This window comes from Hakea prostrata, chromosome 4, assembly GCF_041222555.1.
Source record: "Hakea prostrata isolate BN-2017 chromosome 4, UWA_Hpros_2, whole genome shotgun sequence".
In the NCBI taxonomy this organism is placed as follows: domain Eukaryota; kingdom Viridiplantae; phylum Streptophyta; class Magnoliopsida; order Proteales; family Proteaceae; genus Hakea; species Hakea prostrata.
Genome location: NC_142603.1, coordinates 10,479,473 through 10,500,509, shown reverse-complemented (window position 1 = coordinate 10,500,509; position 21,037 = coordinate 10,479,473). Strand labels below are relative to the sequence as shown.

Here is a 21,037-nt window from a genome sequence, read left to right as displayed (position 1 = left end):
TCGTATAAGCCAATTCATTTGGGACCCTGCAGATCCCTTCTTTGTTCTATTCAAAGATCAGCCCTTTGTCTTTGTGTTTTCACGTCGATAATTCTTTGCAGATGAAGAGATGTCAAAGGGGCTTCTTACTTCCCAAACAAAACCTCCTAAATCTATATATAAACACTGGTTCATCAATAAATTGCAAGAAAAGCACTTCGAATTGTTGATTCATCGCCATAGATGGCTTAGAACCAATAGTTCATTTTCTAATGGATCTTTCCGTTCTAATACTCCATCCGAGAGTTATCAGTATTTATCAAATATGTTCCTATCTAATGAAACGCTATTGGATCAAATGACAAAGACTTTGTTGAGAAAGAGATGGCTTTTCCCGGATGAAATGAAACATTTGATTCATGTAACAGAATAAAGATTTCCCATTCCTTAGCCCAGAAAGATATGTGGTCATGAAAGGGGGATTAAGTGGAACATAATTGACGGGGTGGTAGAATTGTGGAAACACTTGTTTCTTCCATATTTTGGACCTTAGCTCCATGGAACAATATGCTATTGCTGAAACATCAAAAAATTGAAATCTTAGATCAAAACACTATGTATGGATGGTATGAACTGCCTAAACAATAATTCTTGAACGGCAAACAACCAGAGTCTATTACTCACTACATCAAAAAATTTCCATTAATGGAACATGTAAATCCATTGGAAAATAAAAAAAAATACACATGTTTGATGAAATGGTTGTTGTTATCTGTTCCAATAACAAATCATTGGTTTAACTTAGGGGTGTCAATTTTCAACCCAAACCGTTAAAACCGGACCGAACCAGCCTGTTATAGCCCGAACCGATCCTTAATGGGCCGTAATTGGGCTGAGGGTCCTCAGCCCGAACGGTTTCGGGCTGGCCCGGCCCAACCTGTGTGCGCCCGTCAGCCCGTTAGTCTTTACATAAATAAAATTAAAATATTAAATGTCATTAAATTTTGTTTGGAATTGTTTAAATGTAATTAATGATCCATGAATTTCGGTGTTTGAGACGTTGAGACTCGAGTTTGAGTAGTTGAGAGTTGTTAAGTTTTAAATTTTAACTTTTTAATTTTCAAATTTCATTTAGTTTTATTATTTTAAAATTTAAAAGTCTTAATTGATAACTCTTAACTCTTAAGTCTTAATCTTAATCTTAATCGTTAACTTTTTAATTTTCAAATTTCATTTAGTTTTATTATTTTAAAATTTAAAAGTCTTAATTGATAACTCTTAACTCTTAAGTCTTAATCTTAATCGTTAACTTTTTAATTTTCAAATTTCATTTAGTTTTATTATTTTAAAATTTAAAAGTCTTAATTGATAACTCTTAACTCTTAAGTCTTAATATTAATCGTTAACTTTTTAATTTTCAAATTTCATTTAGTTTTATTATTTTAAAATTTAAAAGTCATAATTGATAACTCTTAATTCTTAAGTCTTAATCTTAATCGTTAACGTTGTTTCAGTTTCAGACTTTCAGTCTTTAACATTTTCGCTTTTGTGAAATCAGGTATCAGGGTTTCAAATTTCATTTTCACCGTTTCATTTCCAAACCGTTAGTCAACCCGAACCCAAACCGCACCAAACCGAAACCGCACCGAAACCGTTATCTTTTAAATGGGCTGGTTTGGGCTGGGGGTTTTTCAGCCCGAAACCGTTAGGCCCGGCCCGAAACCGCTCCAAACCGCACCGTTGACACCCCTAGTTTAACTGAATAACTAAATAAAATAGATAGACCTTTCTCTTCATCTCAGGTTGATGGATCTTCTCAATTGGAAGATCTCCTATATGGAGAATACACATTCCAGTTGACCGAGCCTAATTCTAATTGTTTCGTTCCGAAGCAAAGATATCCGTGGGGGCCGATTCATCCTATTCAGATATTCACGACCAAGAGGTATTGTATTCTCTTTCGGATAGGCCCTAAAGGAGAAGGAAGTCTGGAATGCAAACAGACGTCTATTATTGTATTGAATTCACACAACCAACCATTTTGAGAATGTCCAGTGCCAAAGTCATTGAATGGATAAGTCGCCAATCCCTAAAACGGACTATGTAATGTACTTTATCTGCTGGGTTATGAGCAGACATTTTACCATAGGTTTCTATTGTATCAATCTACCCTTGTTTGATTCCTGTTGAAGCGTATACTTTGGGGGGTGGGTGCAGGGCAGACGATTTCAAAGCGGATTTTCCATTCATTAGATATAGAAGATCCCCAAGATTTGTGATCCAAATTTTCTAAAATATATATATTTTGGTAGACCCATTGGATCTGACGGGGAATGGGAGCGTGCAGGACAAAGGTTCTACCATCACTATGCTAGGATGGGTCATGTCAGGCTACAATGTCCTAGGTGGTGCTGTCTATATTGCCCTACATTGAGATTATGGCATGTGTTTTTAAGTGCCAAAGTTTTAATCTCAATCGTTCAAACAAAAGAGTGGACAATTTTTCCATTTAAATGAATTGGACCAAAAACTGTTTGTATGGATTCAAAAACAATAAACAAAAGAATTTGCAACTCAAGACATTAAAGATCAAACAAAGAGGTGAAAACAAATCAGACTTTCAAACCCTAATTTTGATGTTCAATAATTGAACCCAGATACTAACCATAATTGTACTTTTAGACTCTGATTGAAAAGACACAAATAGTATTTTAAATTTATAAAATGTTGATAGCTCATAGCTTTGGGATTTTTTATTTTTGATTTTTATAATTTACCCCATTTGATTCAACATGGGATAGCATTGGGCAGCGCCATGTTCCAGCAGCCTAACTAGATTGTAAAAGGACTGGTGGACCATCAGGATTTGCTTGATAGAACTGAATCATCCAAGATCCAAGATCCAAGATCCAAGAAGTGGTAACGGCTAGAGTAGTTATCCAATGTTTCTTGAAGTACTTTTCTTTCCTTCGTTACATAAATTTTCACAATTTGAGGACCGGAACGAGGACCGGAACGGTCTGGTTGTTTTTAACACGAGTCTTGCAGTTGGGCGGCTTGGGCCGTTCTATTTTCCAAGCGCGAAAAGTGGAGAAGCGAAATAATTCAGAAACAATGAGTTCTTGTTTCGTTTTCTTTTTTCTTTTTGGGGTTATAACTCACTGAGAAGTACAGAGAGCCAAAATAGGCTTAAGCGTCTACTCATTCGTATCAATTAATCGGTCGATCGCTGCAGAACGGCAGGCGAGGGGAGAAGAGCGACGTCGAGGGTTCTTGGTCTCTGCAACTACCTACCTCAATTCTCAGCGTCGTCTTCTGAGTCTTAAAACCTTCAGTTTCTCATTATGGACTTGGATTTGGACGATATCGGCATAGATGGTCCCAGTGACTCCGGCAAGGCTGCTTCGAGGCCATCTAGGTTTCTTCCAAAATCTTCAAAGCTTAAACCTCAACCCAAGGAAGAGCCAGTATCATCAGAACCTGGACCTCAACTTTCAATTCCGCTTCCGAAGAAGCAAGAGGATTTACGTATGCACTCAGTTGATGCCGCCGTCAAGACTGCATCTGAACTTCCTTGTTCTTCGACCCCTAACAGCTTCACCGAAGTGGAGAAGAAGGAAGAGCAAGGGGTTGAAGATGCAATGGAAGTAGACGGAGGTGAAGATACAATTGTCAGAGAAATAGACGTCTTCTTTAACCCTTCGCCGCTTGATAACAATACCCAGGTTCCCTTTTCGTCGTTTAATTGTTTTCTTGTGAACGATTACTTGTTAAATTTGGTTTGTTTGTTTATTTATTTCCTGTTCTTGTAGTTATATGTTATGCAATATCCTCTTAGACCTTGTCTGGCGGCCGTACGAACTTGATGAACGATGTGAAGAGGTCTGCTGGTTCTTTAGCATTATTCATTTTCTTATCTTTCGTGTTATTTGTTATATTACTGCTACTGTTATTGCCATACATATCTTCCAGTGTGTGTTACTTCTTTCTTCAGTTCTGAAATGGGGAATGCTCATGAGATCTATTTGTTTGTTTAGGTTAGAATTAAACCCACAAGTTCGGAAATGGAGGTTGATTTGTCTCTAAACGTTGATGATAGGAGCAGTTACAACGATGATGCTCCTGCCAAGCTGAAAACAGAAAAACAGGTTTATAATTTTCTTTTATGTTTTCATCTTGGTCTCATATTTGATTCCTTGCATTCTTGAACGGAGAACCATCTTAAAGCTAACCCCCTGGAGAGCTGCCAAGTTCTTTTGGTACAAAGAAGGGTTGCAATGAGAAATTTGTTGAATTTCCTCTTGGATATTTGGCCCAACCCCAGGACAGCTATAATGTCTTGAAACTCTTTGTCATGTTGGTGTATTGATTTCGTTGTTGTGATTGGGACCCCATTCTATACTGAATCTGCAAACCAGGACATTTTGAACATTTTAACATACAGGGAGAAAAAACACAAGATCTTCAAAGGGATAAGAAAATACCTATGTTAGAACTGTTGGTTTTGAAAGCTCTACCAATTACTGGGAAGTGCTTTAGTTTTCTTCACTTAAATACTTTTTTTTTTTTGCTGCATATCAGAAACTAATACAAAACATAGACATGATTATATATTTTCCTGTAGAATGTTTCCTTTTTAAGTTTGAACCTTTTGGTAACAGTGGATCTTGTACCCATATTCTGCCCTGATATGACACGTGTTTTTGTTATTTTTGTTTATTTAGACTTTATCAACTTCATGGGTGCCACCTGTCACCTCTGGCTATGCAATTGGACTTCTGATGGGAAACAAGGTATGCTTTGTTCTGGATTTGGTACTTTTCCTTATTCTTATTATGCATCTGCAGATTAAGCAGTAATTTATTAATCTTCAGACACTCAATTGGTATTTAATTGAAGTGGCCAGGTTTTTGCAGTAATTCTTTTTGTTTGTTTTTGTTTTTAATCTAAACCAATGCCTCTTGTTGCTGTACCTTAGTGCTTTTCAATGGTTGGGATTACGGTAAAGCTGTGTGTTTCCAGCAGCCTTAATTAGTGAAACATCTCCTGTTATACATTTAGTTTTTTTAGTCTCCCGAGTTTCTTTTTGTATTCCTAATGTATTCCATACTGATGATGGATGGGTAATTGTTACTTTTTTAATCAGTTTAACCTGAATGTCAGCTTACTCATTGTTATTTGGTTATTAATTGTGTGTATCTTTTGTCAAAATTCGGTACTGGTGGACACTATGTTAGTCTCATTATGGTCCTTCTTAGTTGTCATTTTCTGCAACATTTAATGCTATCTCACCCTCTCTTTTTTTGTCAACCAGCTTATCTATGAGGCATATTTTTTCTTGTGCAGCAACATTACTATATACTAGGTTCTAATTCATTTCAAGTTGCATGCAGCTTATTTTAAGGTTCTTGGTCTGTAAATTATTATATATGATTAATTGGCTCATAGTGCGTGGGAGTTGTTAATGAGATTCTTTGTATTATCATTGCTATTTGAGCTCCTGCCTAATCCTTCCTCTTTCACTCATCATTTCACTTGCGGATGGAAGGAGTTCTGGGATTTTGGGCATATCATTTGATGAAGTTAGTTATCCTTTGTCACTTCATTTCCTGGGAATTATAGAATTGGTTTTCCCCTTTTTCTATCTTGCAGTTGCACCTCAGTCCTGTTCATGCAGTTGTGCAGCTTCGACCATCTTTGGAACACCTGAACTCTGGTGGGGCAAAGAAGAACACTAATGTGAAAGCTAATATGAAGCCCAATGAGAATAAAGAAGAGTCTGCAGGTCCGTCAAAAATGCAGGTGAAGTAATTCTGCTGTCCATCCTTGATAATCTTGGTGCCTATGTGGGTATTTCCTATGTTTTCATTTTAGAGGGTCTTCAATGCGGTATTTGGTGGACGAAAAATCTCCTTCCTTATATACATTTCACCCTACATATCTTCATTGATTCCTGGGTTACCCTTGAACATTTTTTGGTGTACAGAGGGGAGGTTTTTGGGACTGAATCTATTTATCTTTAAGATAAGCAGGAGAAAAAGATGTAATGAATGAGAAAGGAATTGAGAATCCAGCGAAGACAACTCTTCTAGTGGGTGATGGGATAGTGAGTTAGTATGCATCCTACTTTGAATTATTTTACATGAGAATGAGGAAAATGCTTCCGTGTAAAGCACATCTGTAAAATTTATATCGGTGCATATAGCGGTAACTTATTAAATTTTTATTATAATTGTAATTATATTTCACATACTGACATCTTGGCTTTATATGTTATTAGTGTATATCTACAAATTTTAACTTTTACAATATATATGATTAAGTCTTTAAAATGTATTACATTGCACACTAATGTGCCATGGTGGGTTTGCTGATGTTCAACAGTTATTTAAGTCATCTTCTATACACATTGTATGTGTCAATTCACTTGCCTCTATTTTTCAATTATTTTTTGTTTTGTAAAGCAATACTGATTATATTTGCTACAGAGACCGAACAGTAGCTAACAATGTTCTGGAAATATTTGTAGAAAAATTCTGTTAGAAGGGAGGAGTTAAATTTTATGCATGGATCTTTATTATTTTGAGCAATAGTTTCAACAATGATTAATATATCTACTTTGGTTGATCACAGTTGGATCTCATTAATATGTTTTTTTTTTTTTTTTTTTTGGAGGAGTTACCAAGATAAGGTGAATACATTCCTTTGGTGAATTTCTTTAGTATTTTACTTTTTCTGTGCCACTGTAGTCTACAGGCCCTCAACCATGTGAGGAGGTTACTTTTTAGGTTAGGTGGGGTGGTGGTTGAGCCACAACTTGTCAAAAGGCGCCTCTGTTGTTTTATAGCCTGTTTTTGCATGTATAGGCAGTAAAGTTCTTCAGAATGTTGTACTTTGCCCCCCCCCGGTGATAACTACCAATTACTGTTCTATTGAAATAGAATCAATAGATACAAATACAATATCCTGCAAGAATTGATACTATCCAATTTGTATGGAAATCTTGTTAACTTTGTTGGGAAAAGAAATCCTCAGCCGAGGGTTCCACAAATCCACCTTTGCAATGAATGGTTAGATGACGCCGCATTTACTCTGACATGCATGAGAAGTAAATATAGGGTGTAGTTTTTTTATAAATGTGTATACAAATCGGTGTCCTTTCAATTTATTTGCTTTGTTCATTCATCTTCCGTTTGCTTATTAACATTCTTCAGTTCTTATTTTCAATACTGGCCTTGGAATACATGGAAGGTATTATTCTTGAAGTATTAATGTAATAATGTCTCTGTTGAAAAATCCAGTCCAGATTTTCTTTTGAGAAAATATTTTGGAGCAGACTTTTAGATCAGTCATTCTCATTCAGATAAAAGAAAAGCATGTTGATTTCTTCACATCTACCCTGTTACTCGCCTTCCCTCTGTTTTTCTACTGAGCTTTCTTTTACTTGTCCATGTGATGTTTCCCTAGAAATTTGAATTTTTATCCTCTATGTGCAGGGGAAGTTGGTGAGGGCATCTGATAAGCAAAACATAGATGATGCTGAGGTAAAAATGTCAAAACTAGCTCACTACTTCATGCGTTGGAATGAATTTTATAATGCTATGGGTTTGTTGTTGCCTGCTGTTTATTTAAGATAATCTATACGAGTCTAACCATTTAAATAGATATAAAAAGAACATGAAGGTGTAAAAAGATGCTGGTTATATTTATCTTCTATCATAAAGGATTAATGGTGATTCCTCAATTTAGTTTGTATATATCATGTTAGGGCCCTGGGATCATGACATGTGGAGGAGAGAGGTGGAGTTGCTGTAACCACTTACTGGTTGCCTGGTTGGTGGGTTATAATTGTTTTTTTTGGGGGGGGGGAGGTTATTGTGAGGACTGAGGAGAGGACATTGAATATGTTATGCGGGTTTTGCAGCCTTTGGCTGCGGGGCAGCATATGCTGTGGGGGTGATCGGCACCATCATCGCCAGTTTATCTTTTATTGTATTTGTTCTTCATTATTCCGCTAAATTGGAATGCAAGATAAATTGGTTATGATGGCACCAGACACCCCATGCTGCCCCTCAGCCAAAGGCTGCCCAAAACCGCTCACAAAATATTTGATGTTCTCTCATCACAATTCCCCCTCTCCCCTATTTATAACCCACCAACCAGTAGTTGGTGATGGCAACTCCTCTCTCCTTCACGTGTTGTGATCCCAGGGCCCTTATATATTAGTACAAAGATTGTCTTATTGCTACAGCATCCTCCTTAAACTCATTCGTTGTATTGGCGCCTACATGTGGTGACGAGTATGCAAGGGCAAGTGTGAGGGAAGAGCACATCATGATAGAGTAGGATTAGATTAGCTTCTTTGAACATTGGATCCTTAACAGGTAACATGGAGATATTATGTTTTAAGAGGAAAAGTAAGATTGACATTGTGTGTATCCAACAGACTAGATGGAAAGGTAGCAAAACTGAAGCGTTGGACGAATTTGAACTTTGGTTTTTAAATGTACTCGGCATAATAGCAGATAAAGATCTATATAATGATGTTGTGGAAGTCAAAAAAGGATGGGAGATAGGATTATATCCATCAAATCAGTACTGGAAAAGGATATGGTCAATATGCTTTGCTTGTATGCACCCCAAGTAGGATTGGATGAGAATGGTCTGGTTAATGTTGGGACTTGGGACCACTTGGATGATTTGAGGCAGAATATTGGTCAAGCCTAATCGATGATTATAGTAGGTGACCTGGATGGACCTGTTGGGAGTGATTGTAGAGGCTATGAAGGTACACATGGAGGCCACAGAGTTGGGAAGGGGAATGAAGAGGGGGCCTCAATCCTAGACTTGTGGTAGCCTATGACTTTTCCATTATGAACACATCCTTTGAAAAAAAGGATGAGTGTCTAGTTACCTATAAAAGCAGAGAACTTTCTTACTCAGTGCCTCGATACAGGGTTGTGTAGAGACTGTAAGGTTGATGAGGGGCGGGAGGCTAAATACCCAACAGAGACTGGTGGTCTTGGATATGTGCCTCTGTATAAGAGGAGGGTGCAAGTGCCTTCAATATTAAGGTGGGGAAATTAAAGGGTGAGGCATCTATAGATAATGTGGTCAAGTATGGAAGTTGTGATTTTGATGGGAACTCGAATTAGGTGGGGAATGGATAATAACTTTGTGTGAATAGGAAGCCAAAACTACCATTTTGGAAACAAAGGGTAGTCACCAAGCTCCTAGGTAGTGAGTGGTCGTTGGATGATGCGGTACACGTAGCCATTAAGAGCAACAAAGCAAGTCTTAAGACATCACAAAAGTCTATAGAGACGAATGAGAAAAGAGCTATTATGTTGCCAGAAATAAAGCTAAGAAGGCTGTGGATTTAGCTAGGGTGAAGAGACATGATAAACTCTTTATGAAGTATGAACCTAAACACTTGAGAACCTGAAGGAGCTTCATTAGATATCTATGATAAGAGATAAGAGGGCAAGGGGTTTTGACCAGGGGAGGTATATCAAGTGTGATTAATGTAACAATGTAACTACCACCTGGCAGAAAAACATGGTGTTGGGAGGACCCTTCAAATCATAAACCAAAAACAACAGCAACGTATATCTTCATTAGTGGTTTCTTTGGTTGAAACCAGCAGCTAGTAGCCTAGTATGGTTTTCGGTTTCTATGAAACCTAGCCAAAACCCTCCACCACCTTTTGGAATCATCCTTTCACTCGATCCTTGCTGTTCTGGTGGTCCCATCAAAACCTAGTTTCAATGTTTCATTAAAACCCTGAAATTTCAAGAAACCACTCTCCCACAATCACAAGTTTTCCAACTTTAAACCCTAAATTTCCATCTTCTCTTTGTGAAAACCCAAAACCCACCCTAATTTGCTGAAGAACTCAAATTCAGCATTTAAATTGCTTCCTCAGAACCCCAAACTTTCACTCATAGCTTCCACATACTACTCAACCAATCATTGAAATCTAGTTTTAACCAATACGTGACCTTCAAATCAACCAAAACTGTAATTCTGTCCTACCCAAATATATGCATTCACTGCAGGTCCTGGCTTGCAGGTTTTTTGGTTGACCCTTATCAACCTAGGCCTGCATCACCTTTAGAGATTCTGTTTCTGCCAGTTTCCTCATTACTGCTTTCAGCCTTATTTGTTTACTTGTTTAATAGTTGGGCGGGCTCATTAGTTATCCAAACCGGGGTTTTCAAGCCTCAGATTGCATATGAAATGTCATGAGAAAGCAACCATGAGAATGAAACCCCATCCACTCCTTGTGCCTGTTTCTCTGGGGTCTGATAGGTCCTAGTGGGATGGCTTTTAGTTGACCTGCTATGCTTCCTGAATTTGCGCCTGGGTGTCAAATGGTTACTGAATAGTTAGTTCTTATTCAAAAAAGATAACGTGCAGTATCACCCATTATTTTTGGTTACATATGCTGATAGTCATGTTATTTATGTGCTTTTTGGTTGTATAACCATTTAATCTGATGGTTGGACATATGTTTTCTGGTTAGAATGGTCAGCCTTCTGTTTGGTTTTAGATTATTGCTGTTCCACCCATCTGTTTGATTTGTTGATTGTTGACAAAGAAAAGATCAAACAGTTGTAGAATGGGAAAAAGGCAAGTTCTGAGGATCTTTTTCGACGCTTGAAAAGTTAATTTCGAGCCTCAAATGCACTCAAAGTTTGGTTTCAACTACCTATTTCCAGCAGAATAAACACTATAGAACACCAAATTCATTTGAGTCTGCTTTTACCATACAATACATTTTACAAAACAAAAATTTTTACGCCAAAAAATAAAACAGAAAAATAAAAATAGGAAGAATAAAAAAATAATTTTCAAACGAATATAATCTAATACCACATTGACACGATTTAAGGCACCAATGAACAAAATAAAAAATGGGGGGTCACCTTGCAAGATTTGGAAAATGCACAAATGGAGGAGCAAATCAAGTGTTTGCTAAGGAAATGGACTGGGGATACTGAAAACAATCCTGAAGACAGATGCAGAAAGAGCCGAACAATATGAGTAGGGACTGATGAGGAAGATCACCGAGCAGAAGGAAAGAATATAACTTGAGTTAACCAAATATGAGCACGCTCGGGGGTTTAGAAAAAAATGTGGTGGGGGGGGGGGGGGGGGAATGGTGGGGGGGGGGGGGGGGGGGGGGGGGGTGTTTTTTTTTTTTTTATATATATATATTCCTGTTCATGGTAACCTATTTAAGATGATACAAGTTGGCATAATTGGAATTTGGAAGACCTTATTTTGGCCCATGGTAGGGTTCTGACTTTGGGCTTCTCATTTTTAGGTTGATTGGTGTATTTGGTATAATTTACAAGCCCATAAAGTGGCGATAATGTTAGTACACAGGATTAGTAGTTAAATCGAGTGTTTTGAGTTGCATTAGAATACTTAGGTTGCGTTTGTTTGCAAAGGTGGGGTGGGAAAAAAAAAATGTGGGTCCCATGTGTAGTGAGGTGAGGGAGAAGGAAAGGAAAGGAAAGGGAAAGGGTTTTGTGGAAAAGTGATAGTGGTGGTTCCCACTTTTTACTTTTCCCAACTTTTCCACAAAGTCCCACCAAATATGTGGGGTTTTAAAATGGTTTGGGGTGGGAAAGTTGGGCTGCCACATCACTAGACAAGTTTCCTTGATTCAAGGAAACTTGTCTCTCACTTTTCCACCCCAAGCAACCAAACAATCTACCATTTTGGGACTTAAGGGAAAAGTAAGAAATTTACACTTTTTTCAAGAATTTTCCCCCCCCACCTTTATTCCAGCAAACAAACGCAGCCTTAATGATCAGATTGAATTCTAGGTTGAGTTTGTTGTTTTTATTGAATGCAAGGAAAAAATTTCAGTCAAAACCAAGATTTCGACCCAAGAAAAGGCCGAAAATTTTAGGTTTCGACCGAAAACATATGATTTTTCTTTTGAAATTTCAACCTTAGGTTTTGGGCCTTATATGATGTCCATTTCATCTGATTTATTGCCTCCTATCTATTTAAAGCATAGTAACCACAATGGAACTAGTATTTTGCCAAAAAAAAATCATTGAAAATTTATCATTCAAATATACTAACAAATGATTGGTTCTGAAAAGTACAAACTATATTGCATACAAGCATAGAATCATTAGCATACGTGAATTGTTTGGTAGAGTGGTTACACATACAACTAGTCACCAAAACAAAATGACCAACTAGATCAAGTGATGGTGTCTCACCTATATTAAGTTGAAGCCTATATATCATATATACATAAAATAAAAATACATAATTTTAGAATATAATTATTAAAATAAGAAAATGAAAAAATGGTGGCAAATTAAAAAAAAAAAAAAAGTTTAATAAAACACAATCATAGATCATAGTCCTAGGCTAAACATATATTAATTTCAAGGTAATACAAGATCATTAAAGGCGTGAACAAAACAAAAATAAAAAAGGGAAAATTTGGAATTGTTGGGTATGGCTCATGCTTCACGTTCTATTGCTACAAGAGTTTTCTTTTTAGCTATTGTGGCTTAGGAGGTGCTTGGAGGCAAAAGATGAGCAAAAGAGGTGCTTGAAGGCAAATGAGTTGTGGAAATTAGGTGAAAATGAGATAGAAATCAACAAAAACCGAGGAAAAACAAGTTTTTTTTGGATGAATAAATAACTATATTAAAGAGAAATTGACAAACAAACAAGGTCTTTAGTCAGAAGACCGAAAAGAAGAATTGAGACTCTAGAAGACAACAATAAGCCTGTTCCTTGGGGTATCATCAACAGGGGGATGGGGAATAGCTAATAGTCTAGATGAAACATCGAAATAGATGGCATTCCAAATCGTATCTATAAAGCGAGATTTGGAAGTCCATCTACGAAGGTTGCGCTCCCACCAAAGATGATGGATCAATGCACAAAACACTAGCTTACCGATCCGATTGCAAATGGAGGTTCCTGAAAAGTTTCTTAAAATCCAAGTCCAGTCTCACTCAAACCCAAAGGAAAGCCTTGAATGTGGCCATATGGAGGAAAAACAAGTTGGAATGTTGAAATGGTCAAAATTTTGGTCGAAACCTCCGAAATGGTGGAAATCTCCGAAATTTCAGTTGAAATTTGCAACTTTTCCGAAATAATTGGAATTTGTTTCATTTTTGAAAAATGCAGACATTTCAACTGAAATGTTGACAATGTCGGTTGAATTTTCTTCTATGATTGAATGTGTATATATGTATATAAGAGAGAGAGATAACAAATATCAGTTCTTTTCCAAGTGTTTTGGTGTTATTGAGCAATGGATATGGTATCCCAAACCTGATTTCTTTTTCTTCCTCGGAAGAAGAGTGATCTCATCCCTCTTGTCTCCCCTTCTGTCAGTCTGATTGGATTGCTTCAGTTCCTTTTCTCTCGTTTCCTATTTTATTTATTTTGGAGGGGGAGGTTGTCTGGGGTGGAGTAATTCATTTGGAGAGTATTAATCACTATAGCTGATTGCAAATTAACCTGAAATAAGATCCCTGGGTGATTTTGGGAGCCGATGGCTATATGATTATCAACTGTCAAAAAGGAAGGGATGGGGGGAAGACATCGCATGCTTTTGAAATCTGTAAACATTGTTGATCTTGTTGAAATCATGAAGCAGCCAGAAGAAGTTACTCCATATTTTGCTAGTGAGTATACTTTGCTATGATATGCACAGGATTTCTTTGGTTTCATTTACTCTCTATCAGTTACATGCTGTGAAGTACTTCTTGATTCTTTTTTCTTTGTATTGTTGGCGATCTGCGGAGAGTTATTTAACTATATTTTTGTTCTGATGGGATTTATATTTTTGTTATTTTCCAGTCTTGGGTTTCACTTGAATACCATGGCAGAGATAGCAGTTTCTCAAGCACAAACCGTCAAAAAATGGCAGCAGAAGAAAATCATTTGATACCCTTTTCAATGGACCCGTATGTCTTCATTTCTGATTAGCATTTTATATAGTTTGCATTGCATAATCAGTTTCAATTGAAAGTTCTCTATTTGCATCCATATATTTTGATAAAGCATTGGTTTATTTTTATTAATCTTGCTATGGCTATCCCCCCTCCTTCTGTTTAAAGGCGTGACTTTATCAACTCTTTATGTCCTGGAACAACTACAGACAACAACAGAGCAAAAGGTCCTTCAAGAAGGTATATCTGTTTACTATGCTTCAAATCTTTTTTGGATGTGGCATTTTCTGTTGTTCCTCAAGCATCAGATGTCCATATCTTATGTTTCAATTTGTTACAATCTCAACTTCTCAAGTCAATGCACATGCTTATTGAATTGGGTTTTCCACCCATTTTATGTGCCATTTCAATGATTGGTATTGAAGTTGAAGGTGCATTTACAGTAGAAATCTTAATTAGCTATCCTAGAAAATTAAATTAGACCAAGATCTTAGCTAGTTGGTGCATCTTGTTTGGTCAACTCGAATGACTGTTTTTTTTTTTTTTTGGGGGGGGGGGTGGTGGTGATGCAGTATTAGGCCAGTACAACACTTCCGGTCCGACCCCAAAAGAACTGGTCCTATGGGGTTTGGTCCAACAAGAGTTGGACTTAATTTAGTATTCTATTTCAGATTTAATTTAGTCTTTTGCTTGTTTTGTCATTCTTATGTAAGAATGAGTTAGACTTTGGTTATGATTTTGTATTAAAATTTGCATTTTATTAGAAATTTAGGATACAATTTTCAGGTTGAACTTAATGAAGAGTTTCGTTTGTTGTTGAGAGATTTCCTTCCCCATCTACTTTCCCCCTTCTTCTGCTCCCTAGTCTCTAATTCTCCTTGCCCACCATTGCAGCCCTATACCAGGGGCTGTATCATCTGGTATCAGAGCCGAAGATCCTACACCCATCATCTTCTTCCTCAATTTGCTCTCCTCTTTCTCCCGCAGTTCCAGTAAAAAAGAATCCAGAAACCTGCTGCTCTTGTTTTGACAGAAGCAGAAAAAGGACCTAAGTTCTTCCTTCTTAGCTGTAACAGTAGCCCAAAAGAAAAAAAGCAACAAAGTCACGGAATAGAAGAAAAGAAGAAAAAGCACAGTCGAATCAATTATAAAAGAAGAAGAAGAACAGCACTGAGGTTTTGCAGGAAAGTGTGAAAAATAATGTGCAGAAGAGAAGATAGAGCAACAGAATCAGAACCCAGAAAAAGAAGAATAGAGAAGAAAGATAGCAGAAACAGGACCAGCAAAGAAAAAAAGAGAAGATCACGAGACAGAATAAGAACACAGGTAAACAAAAGAAGAGAAAAGAAGTCAAAGCAGAGAAAGCAAAGTACCTGGTTCTTTTCCGTCAGATCACATTATTTGTGCAAAGAGTCCTCCAAGTTCCCCAATTCACTGCTGCCGGTGAAGTTGAGTCTTGTCCAGGCTGTGTGTGAAAGCCTTGTTTCTTTTCCTCAGTTTCATGTTTAGTTCTGACTCTTATTTATTTTACCCTTTTAAGTTTAGTCTGTTTCCAGAATTGCCCCTCCTTTTTTTCCTGCTTTCCATCTTTTTGCAGCTTTACCCTCCACCTCCCAAACATACCATTAAAACATTCCTTTTCTCATTTTTATTCTCAAATTACAATCTTGCCATCACTTATGATTCCTTCTATTTACAAGTCTGCTGTCCATAGTTAAAGGTTTACATTAATTACAAGTTTGCCATTATTCTTATAAAGTTAGGTTTACTTTCTTTCTTTTTTCCATTCCTCTTCCTTTCCTTTTGAGTATTCTGTTGTTTCCCCTTCGTCATGGTAGCCAATAATGAAGTCCTTCAGCAACTTAACTCTTACAAGGCTGACACAGTTGCTAGAATTGATACTCTTACTACCAATATGAATTCCATGAGGACGCTGATAAAACTATACAAGCATCTATTGATCAATTGCCAGCCTTTGATGAAGGAAATGCCCCCTGTTTTTGTATTCTGTGGGAGGCCTTCTTCCAAGGGCAGTGTGATTTCCTACCTTTATGGTATGCAACATTACTTCAAGGATCACCAATCCTTGCACGACAAGAAAGCCTCGTTGTGGTCACGACCACCCCCATCTTATGGAGGTGGTTATGATGACCATGGAGCTAATAGAGTGGCAAGGCTGGATGTTTCTAGCAAAGTGCTCCATCTATCAAGGGGACAAGAATCTGCTGCAACAATACGTTGATTGAATGGGTTGCAGTCAGAAGGCATTTTTGGATCTTATCCGTTGAGTCCTTTCAGGGGAGAGGGGAAGGCTCAATCACTTCTGTGTGCAAGCCAAATTGAACCAGTCCAGCTGGATTATGGTTGGATCAGAGTTGGACAACAACAACAAAATTGTTTTAGATTTAATTTGGCATATTTACTTGTTTTACTATGGGCATGAAAGAGTGCATGTTAAAACTTATGTTAAGATTTTGTTTTGGATTTAAATTTCAATAAGGATTTGCATTTTATTTCCCTTAAATATATTGTGTTAGGATACAATTCTTAGATTGAATTGATTGAAGAATTTTGATTGTTACATGGGATGATTTTTTATTATTCTACTTCCCCTTTCTCCCCTTCCCGACTTTGATTGGGATGAAGAAGTATGGCTCAATTTCATAATGGATTGCATCCAATTAGATTAGGACTGTTGGCACTTGCTTTCAATTGTATGGAAACTAAACCTACAATGAGAGATTGATTTTCGGACCGTAGTTGTAAACCGAGATACAACAACAACAACAATAAGCCTTGTCCCAATTAAATGGGATCGGCTACATGGATTCTTGCCCTCCAATTAGTTCTGTTCGAGGCCATGCTAGATACAAGGCCTAAGCTATACATATCCTTTCTCACCACTTCTCCTAAGGTTATCTTAGGTCTACCCCTAGCCCTTCTAGTTCCTTCAATATGGATTATATCACTTCTCCGTCAAGGGGCATTTATAGGTCTTCGTTGAACGTGGCCGTGTCAACTCAAACGACTTTCTTGAAGCTTATCACTTATGGGAGCAACTCCCAGACCAACTCTAATATGATCATTTCTTATCTTATCCATCATAGTTTTGCCACTCATCCATCTTTGCATCCTCATTTTTGCTACATTGAGTTTATCTATATGATTCTTTTTAACAGCCCAACACTCTACACCATACATCATAGCTGGTCGAACAACGGTCTTATAAAATTTTCCTTTAAGCTTTAATGGAATACGCCAATCACATAAGTCCCGGACGCACCTCTCCACTTCATCCACCCTATTTTAATTCTTTGGGAAGGCTCATCCTCTAAATCACTTCTTTTACTTATGATTGAACCTAGGTACCTAAAACAATCACTCTGAGGAATCTCTTTATCATCAAGTATCACCACCTCATCATCTGCCCGATCATGACTAAAGTTACAAACTAGATATTCTGTCTTCGATCTACTAAGTTTAAAGCCTTTTGATTCCAAAGCTACTCTCCATGATTCTAATTTGGTATTAATCCCCACTTGAGTCTCATCAATCAACACAATATCATCCACAAAAAGCATACACCAGGGGACCTCATCTTGAATGTCTTTGGTTAATTCATCCATTACCAGTGCAAATAGATTTGGGCTTAAAGTTGACCCTTGATGTAGCTCAACTGTTATCGGGAATTCATTACTTTGTCCCCCCATTGGTCTAACACTAGTCACCGAACCATCATACATATCCTTAACTATATCTACATATTTACTTGCAACATTTCTTTTCTCTAGTACTTGCCAAATTAACGCTCTAGGGACTCTATCTAAGCTGTTTTCTAGGTCAATAAATACCATATGAATGTCTTTCCTACATTCTCTATACCTTTCCATAAGTCTCCTAATTCGGTAAATAGCCTCCATTGTAGATCTTCTCGGCATAAACCCAAATTGGTTCTTCGTAACTGTAGTTAAGTGTCTCAAACGGGTTTCAATTATTCTCTCCCATAATTTCATCGTATGGCTCATCAATTTAATGCCCCTATAGTTATTACAACTTTGTATATCTCCTTTTATTTTTGTAAATTGGAACCATGCCGCTTCTCCTCCATTCATCTGGCATTTTCCCTGTGCTTATAATCTTATTAAACAACTTAGTCAACCAAACTAGTCCATGGGTTCCTAAATTCTTCTATACTTCAATTGGGATTTCATCAGGACCTTGTGTCTTGCCGAGTTTCATCCTCCTTAAAGCTTTTTTTACTTTGGACATCGAAATTCTACGTATATAAGTTCAGACACTGGTGCCTTGGTGAAAGGTGTTATCGTCCGAATCATAAGTGCTTGAAGAATGCTCATTTGGTAAACTAGAGAAATAGGTTTCCCATCTTTTCTTAATGTCCTCCTCACAAACTAATACTTTACCATCTCCATTTTTAATACATCTAACATGGTCAAGATCTCTACTCTTCCTATCCCTCATCTTAGCTAGCTATTTTATAAATAAAATTTTCCCCTTCCTTTGTGCCCAACTTATTATATAACTCTTCATACTTCTTTTCCCTTGCTTTTTTTGCAATTTTCTTAGATTCATTTCTATCCAACCTATACCTTTGAAGATCCTCAACATCATTATTTCTTTGCCATGTCTTAAAACTAGTTTTTTTTTTATTCCTAATGGCTGCTTGAACCTCTCTATCCCACCACCACGTCTCTCTATAAGAATGGAGCTTTCCTTTTGATTCACCTAGGACATCTTTAGCCACCTTTTTAATACACATTGCCATCTCATTCCACATTACATTGGTTTCCCCTTTAAAATCTCATTTTCCTTGTTTGACTACTTCACTAACGAAGGATTTCAAGCACTCTCCTTTCAAATTCCACTATCTTTTTCTAGGATAGTTTACCTTGGACCTTTTATGTGTTCTTGGGACTAAGCACATATCCAAGACCACATGTCTATGTTGTGCAGTTAAGCTTTCCCCTGGTATCACCTTGCAATCCTTGCACAACAATCTATCGGTTCTTCTAGTTAGGAAGAATTGAAGAAATCTATTTGGCTTTTATACTGTCAACTTTTGAAGGTAATTAAAAGCTCATCTCTCTTTTTGAAGTAAGTATTTATAATAGATAGATCAAAAGTAGTAGCAAAATCTAAAATTAAAATCCCCTCCTCATTCCTTTCTCCAAAACCATATCCTCCATGTACACTCTCATATCCTCTTTGATCTTTTTCAATATGTTCATTTAAATCACCTCCTATGATAATCTTTTCTCCTTGACGAATTTCTTGCATTTTCCATCCATATTTTCCCAAAATTCTAGCTTTAGACTTTCATCTAAATTCTACTTGAGGTGCATATGCACAAATTATATTTACGAACTCTTTCTCCATTACAAGCTTGATAGCAATAATCCTATCACCCATTCTTTTAACATCCACCACATCATTTTTTAAATCTTTATCCACTATTATACCCACTTCATTTTGATTTGTTTTATCCCCAGTATACCAAAGTTTAAATTCATCCAACTCTTTGGTTTTTTTACCCTTCCGTCTAGTCTCTTGAATGCAAGCTACATTAATCCTTCTTCTCCTCATAACATCTATCAATTCTAAGCTCTTACCAATTAAATATCCTATGTTCCAAGATGCCAATATAATCCTACATGTATGGACTAGCTTCTTTCCTGCACTCGTCCATGGCGCGGGAACCCTTGCCTACTTATCACCGCATCCGGGCATCGATGCGACGCGTCGCTTACAGGGAATGCCCTAGCTAACTCTTGCCCACTTATCACTACACCCGGGCCATAGTGTAGCGCGACGCTTCTTTTGTTGAGGAACACCCTAGTAATCTTGCATAACTTTTATCATATAAGGTCGAATCCATGAAAAAAAAAGGTTTCGCTAGATTTTTTCCGGTGTCGGCTGCTGACTTGACGCACCAACCCTCCTCCTTTACCCGGGCTTGGGACCGGCAGCAAAACAATGGCAGAGTTTAAGACACACTGGTTGTATATCAGATAGAGGTGTCTAAAACAATCATACACACAAGAGGTTTCTTTCAGATACCTCTCCTAGGGGTAACAATTACAGTCAACCGCAACATGCTTTGCAAGAGAGGTTCTTCAACAAACCCCAGGCATCTGGCTCAACAATGGCAACGTTAATGCCTAATAGATCATACTCATCAACCCAACATGGTTTCCAGAATCCTTCTGTCATTCAGTGCTTCCTGTGTAAATGGGCATAAGAGGTTTTAGTGCCCTAATCGATTGGTGTCCTACATTGACAAGTATAACATACCTTTAGAACCAAAGGAGCAACCACCTACAAGAACAGTCAATTTGGTGGCTGAAAGTGATCCGGAGTCTTATGAAGTTAATGATGAGCAGAAATACTGCTATGTTATTCAGACCCACGTAGCTACACATAAAAATTACTGATGAGGAAGATAAAAACTGGCATCGGAATAACATTTTCCAAACCAGAGTGCGATGCAACATCATTCTGTGTGATATGGTGATCGATCCAGGTAGTTGCACTAAAGTTGTTGCTGAAGATGCTGTTTGAAAGTTTGGCTTGAAGATGGAAGTACATCCAAACCCTTACAAGGTCGCATGTGGGAACAACACAAACCTCAAAGTGAATGAAAAGTGTTTGTTTTTGTATTCTGTAGGTAGCCTATTTGATAAGGTGCAGTGTGATGTTCTTCCTTTAAAGTATGCAACATTCTTCTAGGATGCCCATGGTTGTATGACAAGAAAGCCAAGTGTTGTGGTTATGAGAACACATATTCCTTCCAGCATGGTGGACTTGAGATGAAATTCCTCCTAGCAAAAGTGCTTCCATCTATCAAGCTTATGAAGACTGCTGCTACATACCTTCTACAACGGGTTGACGCAGATGGCATTCTTGGACCTTATCCGTTGAGTTCCTTTCAGGGGAGGAGAGTTGATGCAATATTAGACGGCTCAATCACTTCTGGTCCAATCCCAAAAGAACCAGTCCTATGGGGTTTGGTTTAACCAGAGTTGGACTTGATTAAGTATTCTGTTTTAGATATAATTTGGCCTTTTACTTGTTTTGTTATTCCCATGTAAGAGTGTGTT

General features: G+C 37.5%; 1 protein-coding gene across 5 annotated transcripts in view; it reads left to right on the top strand.

The window, feature by feature from the left end:
• The first annotated feature begins 3,054 nt into the window (after positions 1-3,054).
• Positions 3,055-21,037, top strand: part of LOC149017783 (SIN-like family protein) — a 39,183-nt gene continuing 21,200 nt past the window's right edge. For all 5 annotated transcript variants that reach the window (XR_016172861.1, XM_089152115.1, XM_089152116.1 and 2 more), the window contains exons 1-8: positions 3,055-3,704; positions 3,792-3,861; positions 4,017-4,127; positions 4,704-4,772; positions 5,632-5,781; positions 7,476-7,523; positions 13,831-13,937; positions 14,091-14,162. Coding sequence is in view for 4 of the 5 variants with exons in the window: in XM_089152115.1 (XP_089008241.1) it covers positions 3,796-3,861; positions 4,017-4,127; positions 4,704-4,772; positions 5,632-5,781; positions 7,476-7,523; positions 13,831-13,937; positions 14,091-14,162 (623 nt within the window). In the remaining variant the exon portion in view is untranslated. The remainder of the gene's footprint in view (positions 3,705-3,791; positions 3,862-4,016; positions 4,128-4,703; positions 4,773-5,631; positions 5,782-7,475; positions 7,524-13,830; positions 13,938-14,090; positions 14,163-21,037) is intronic.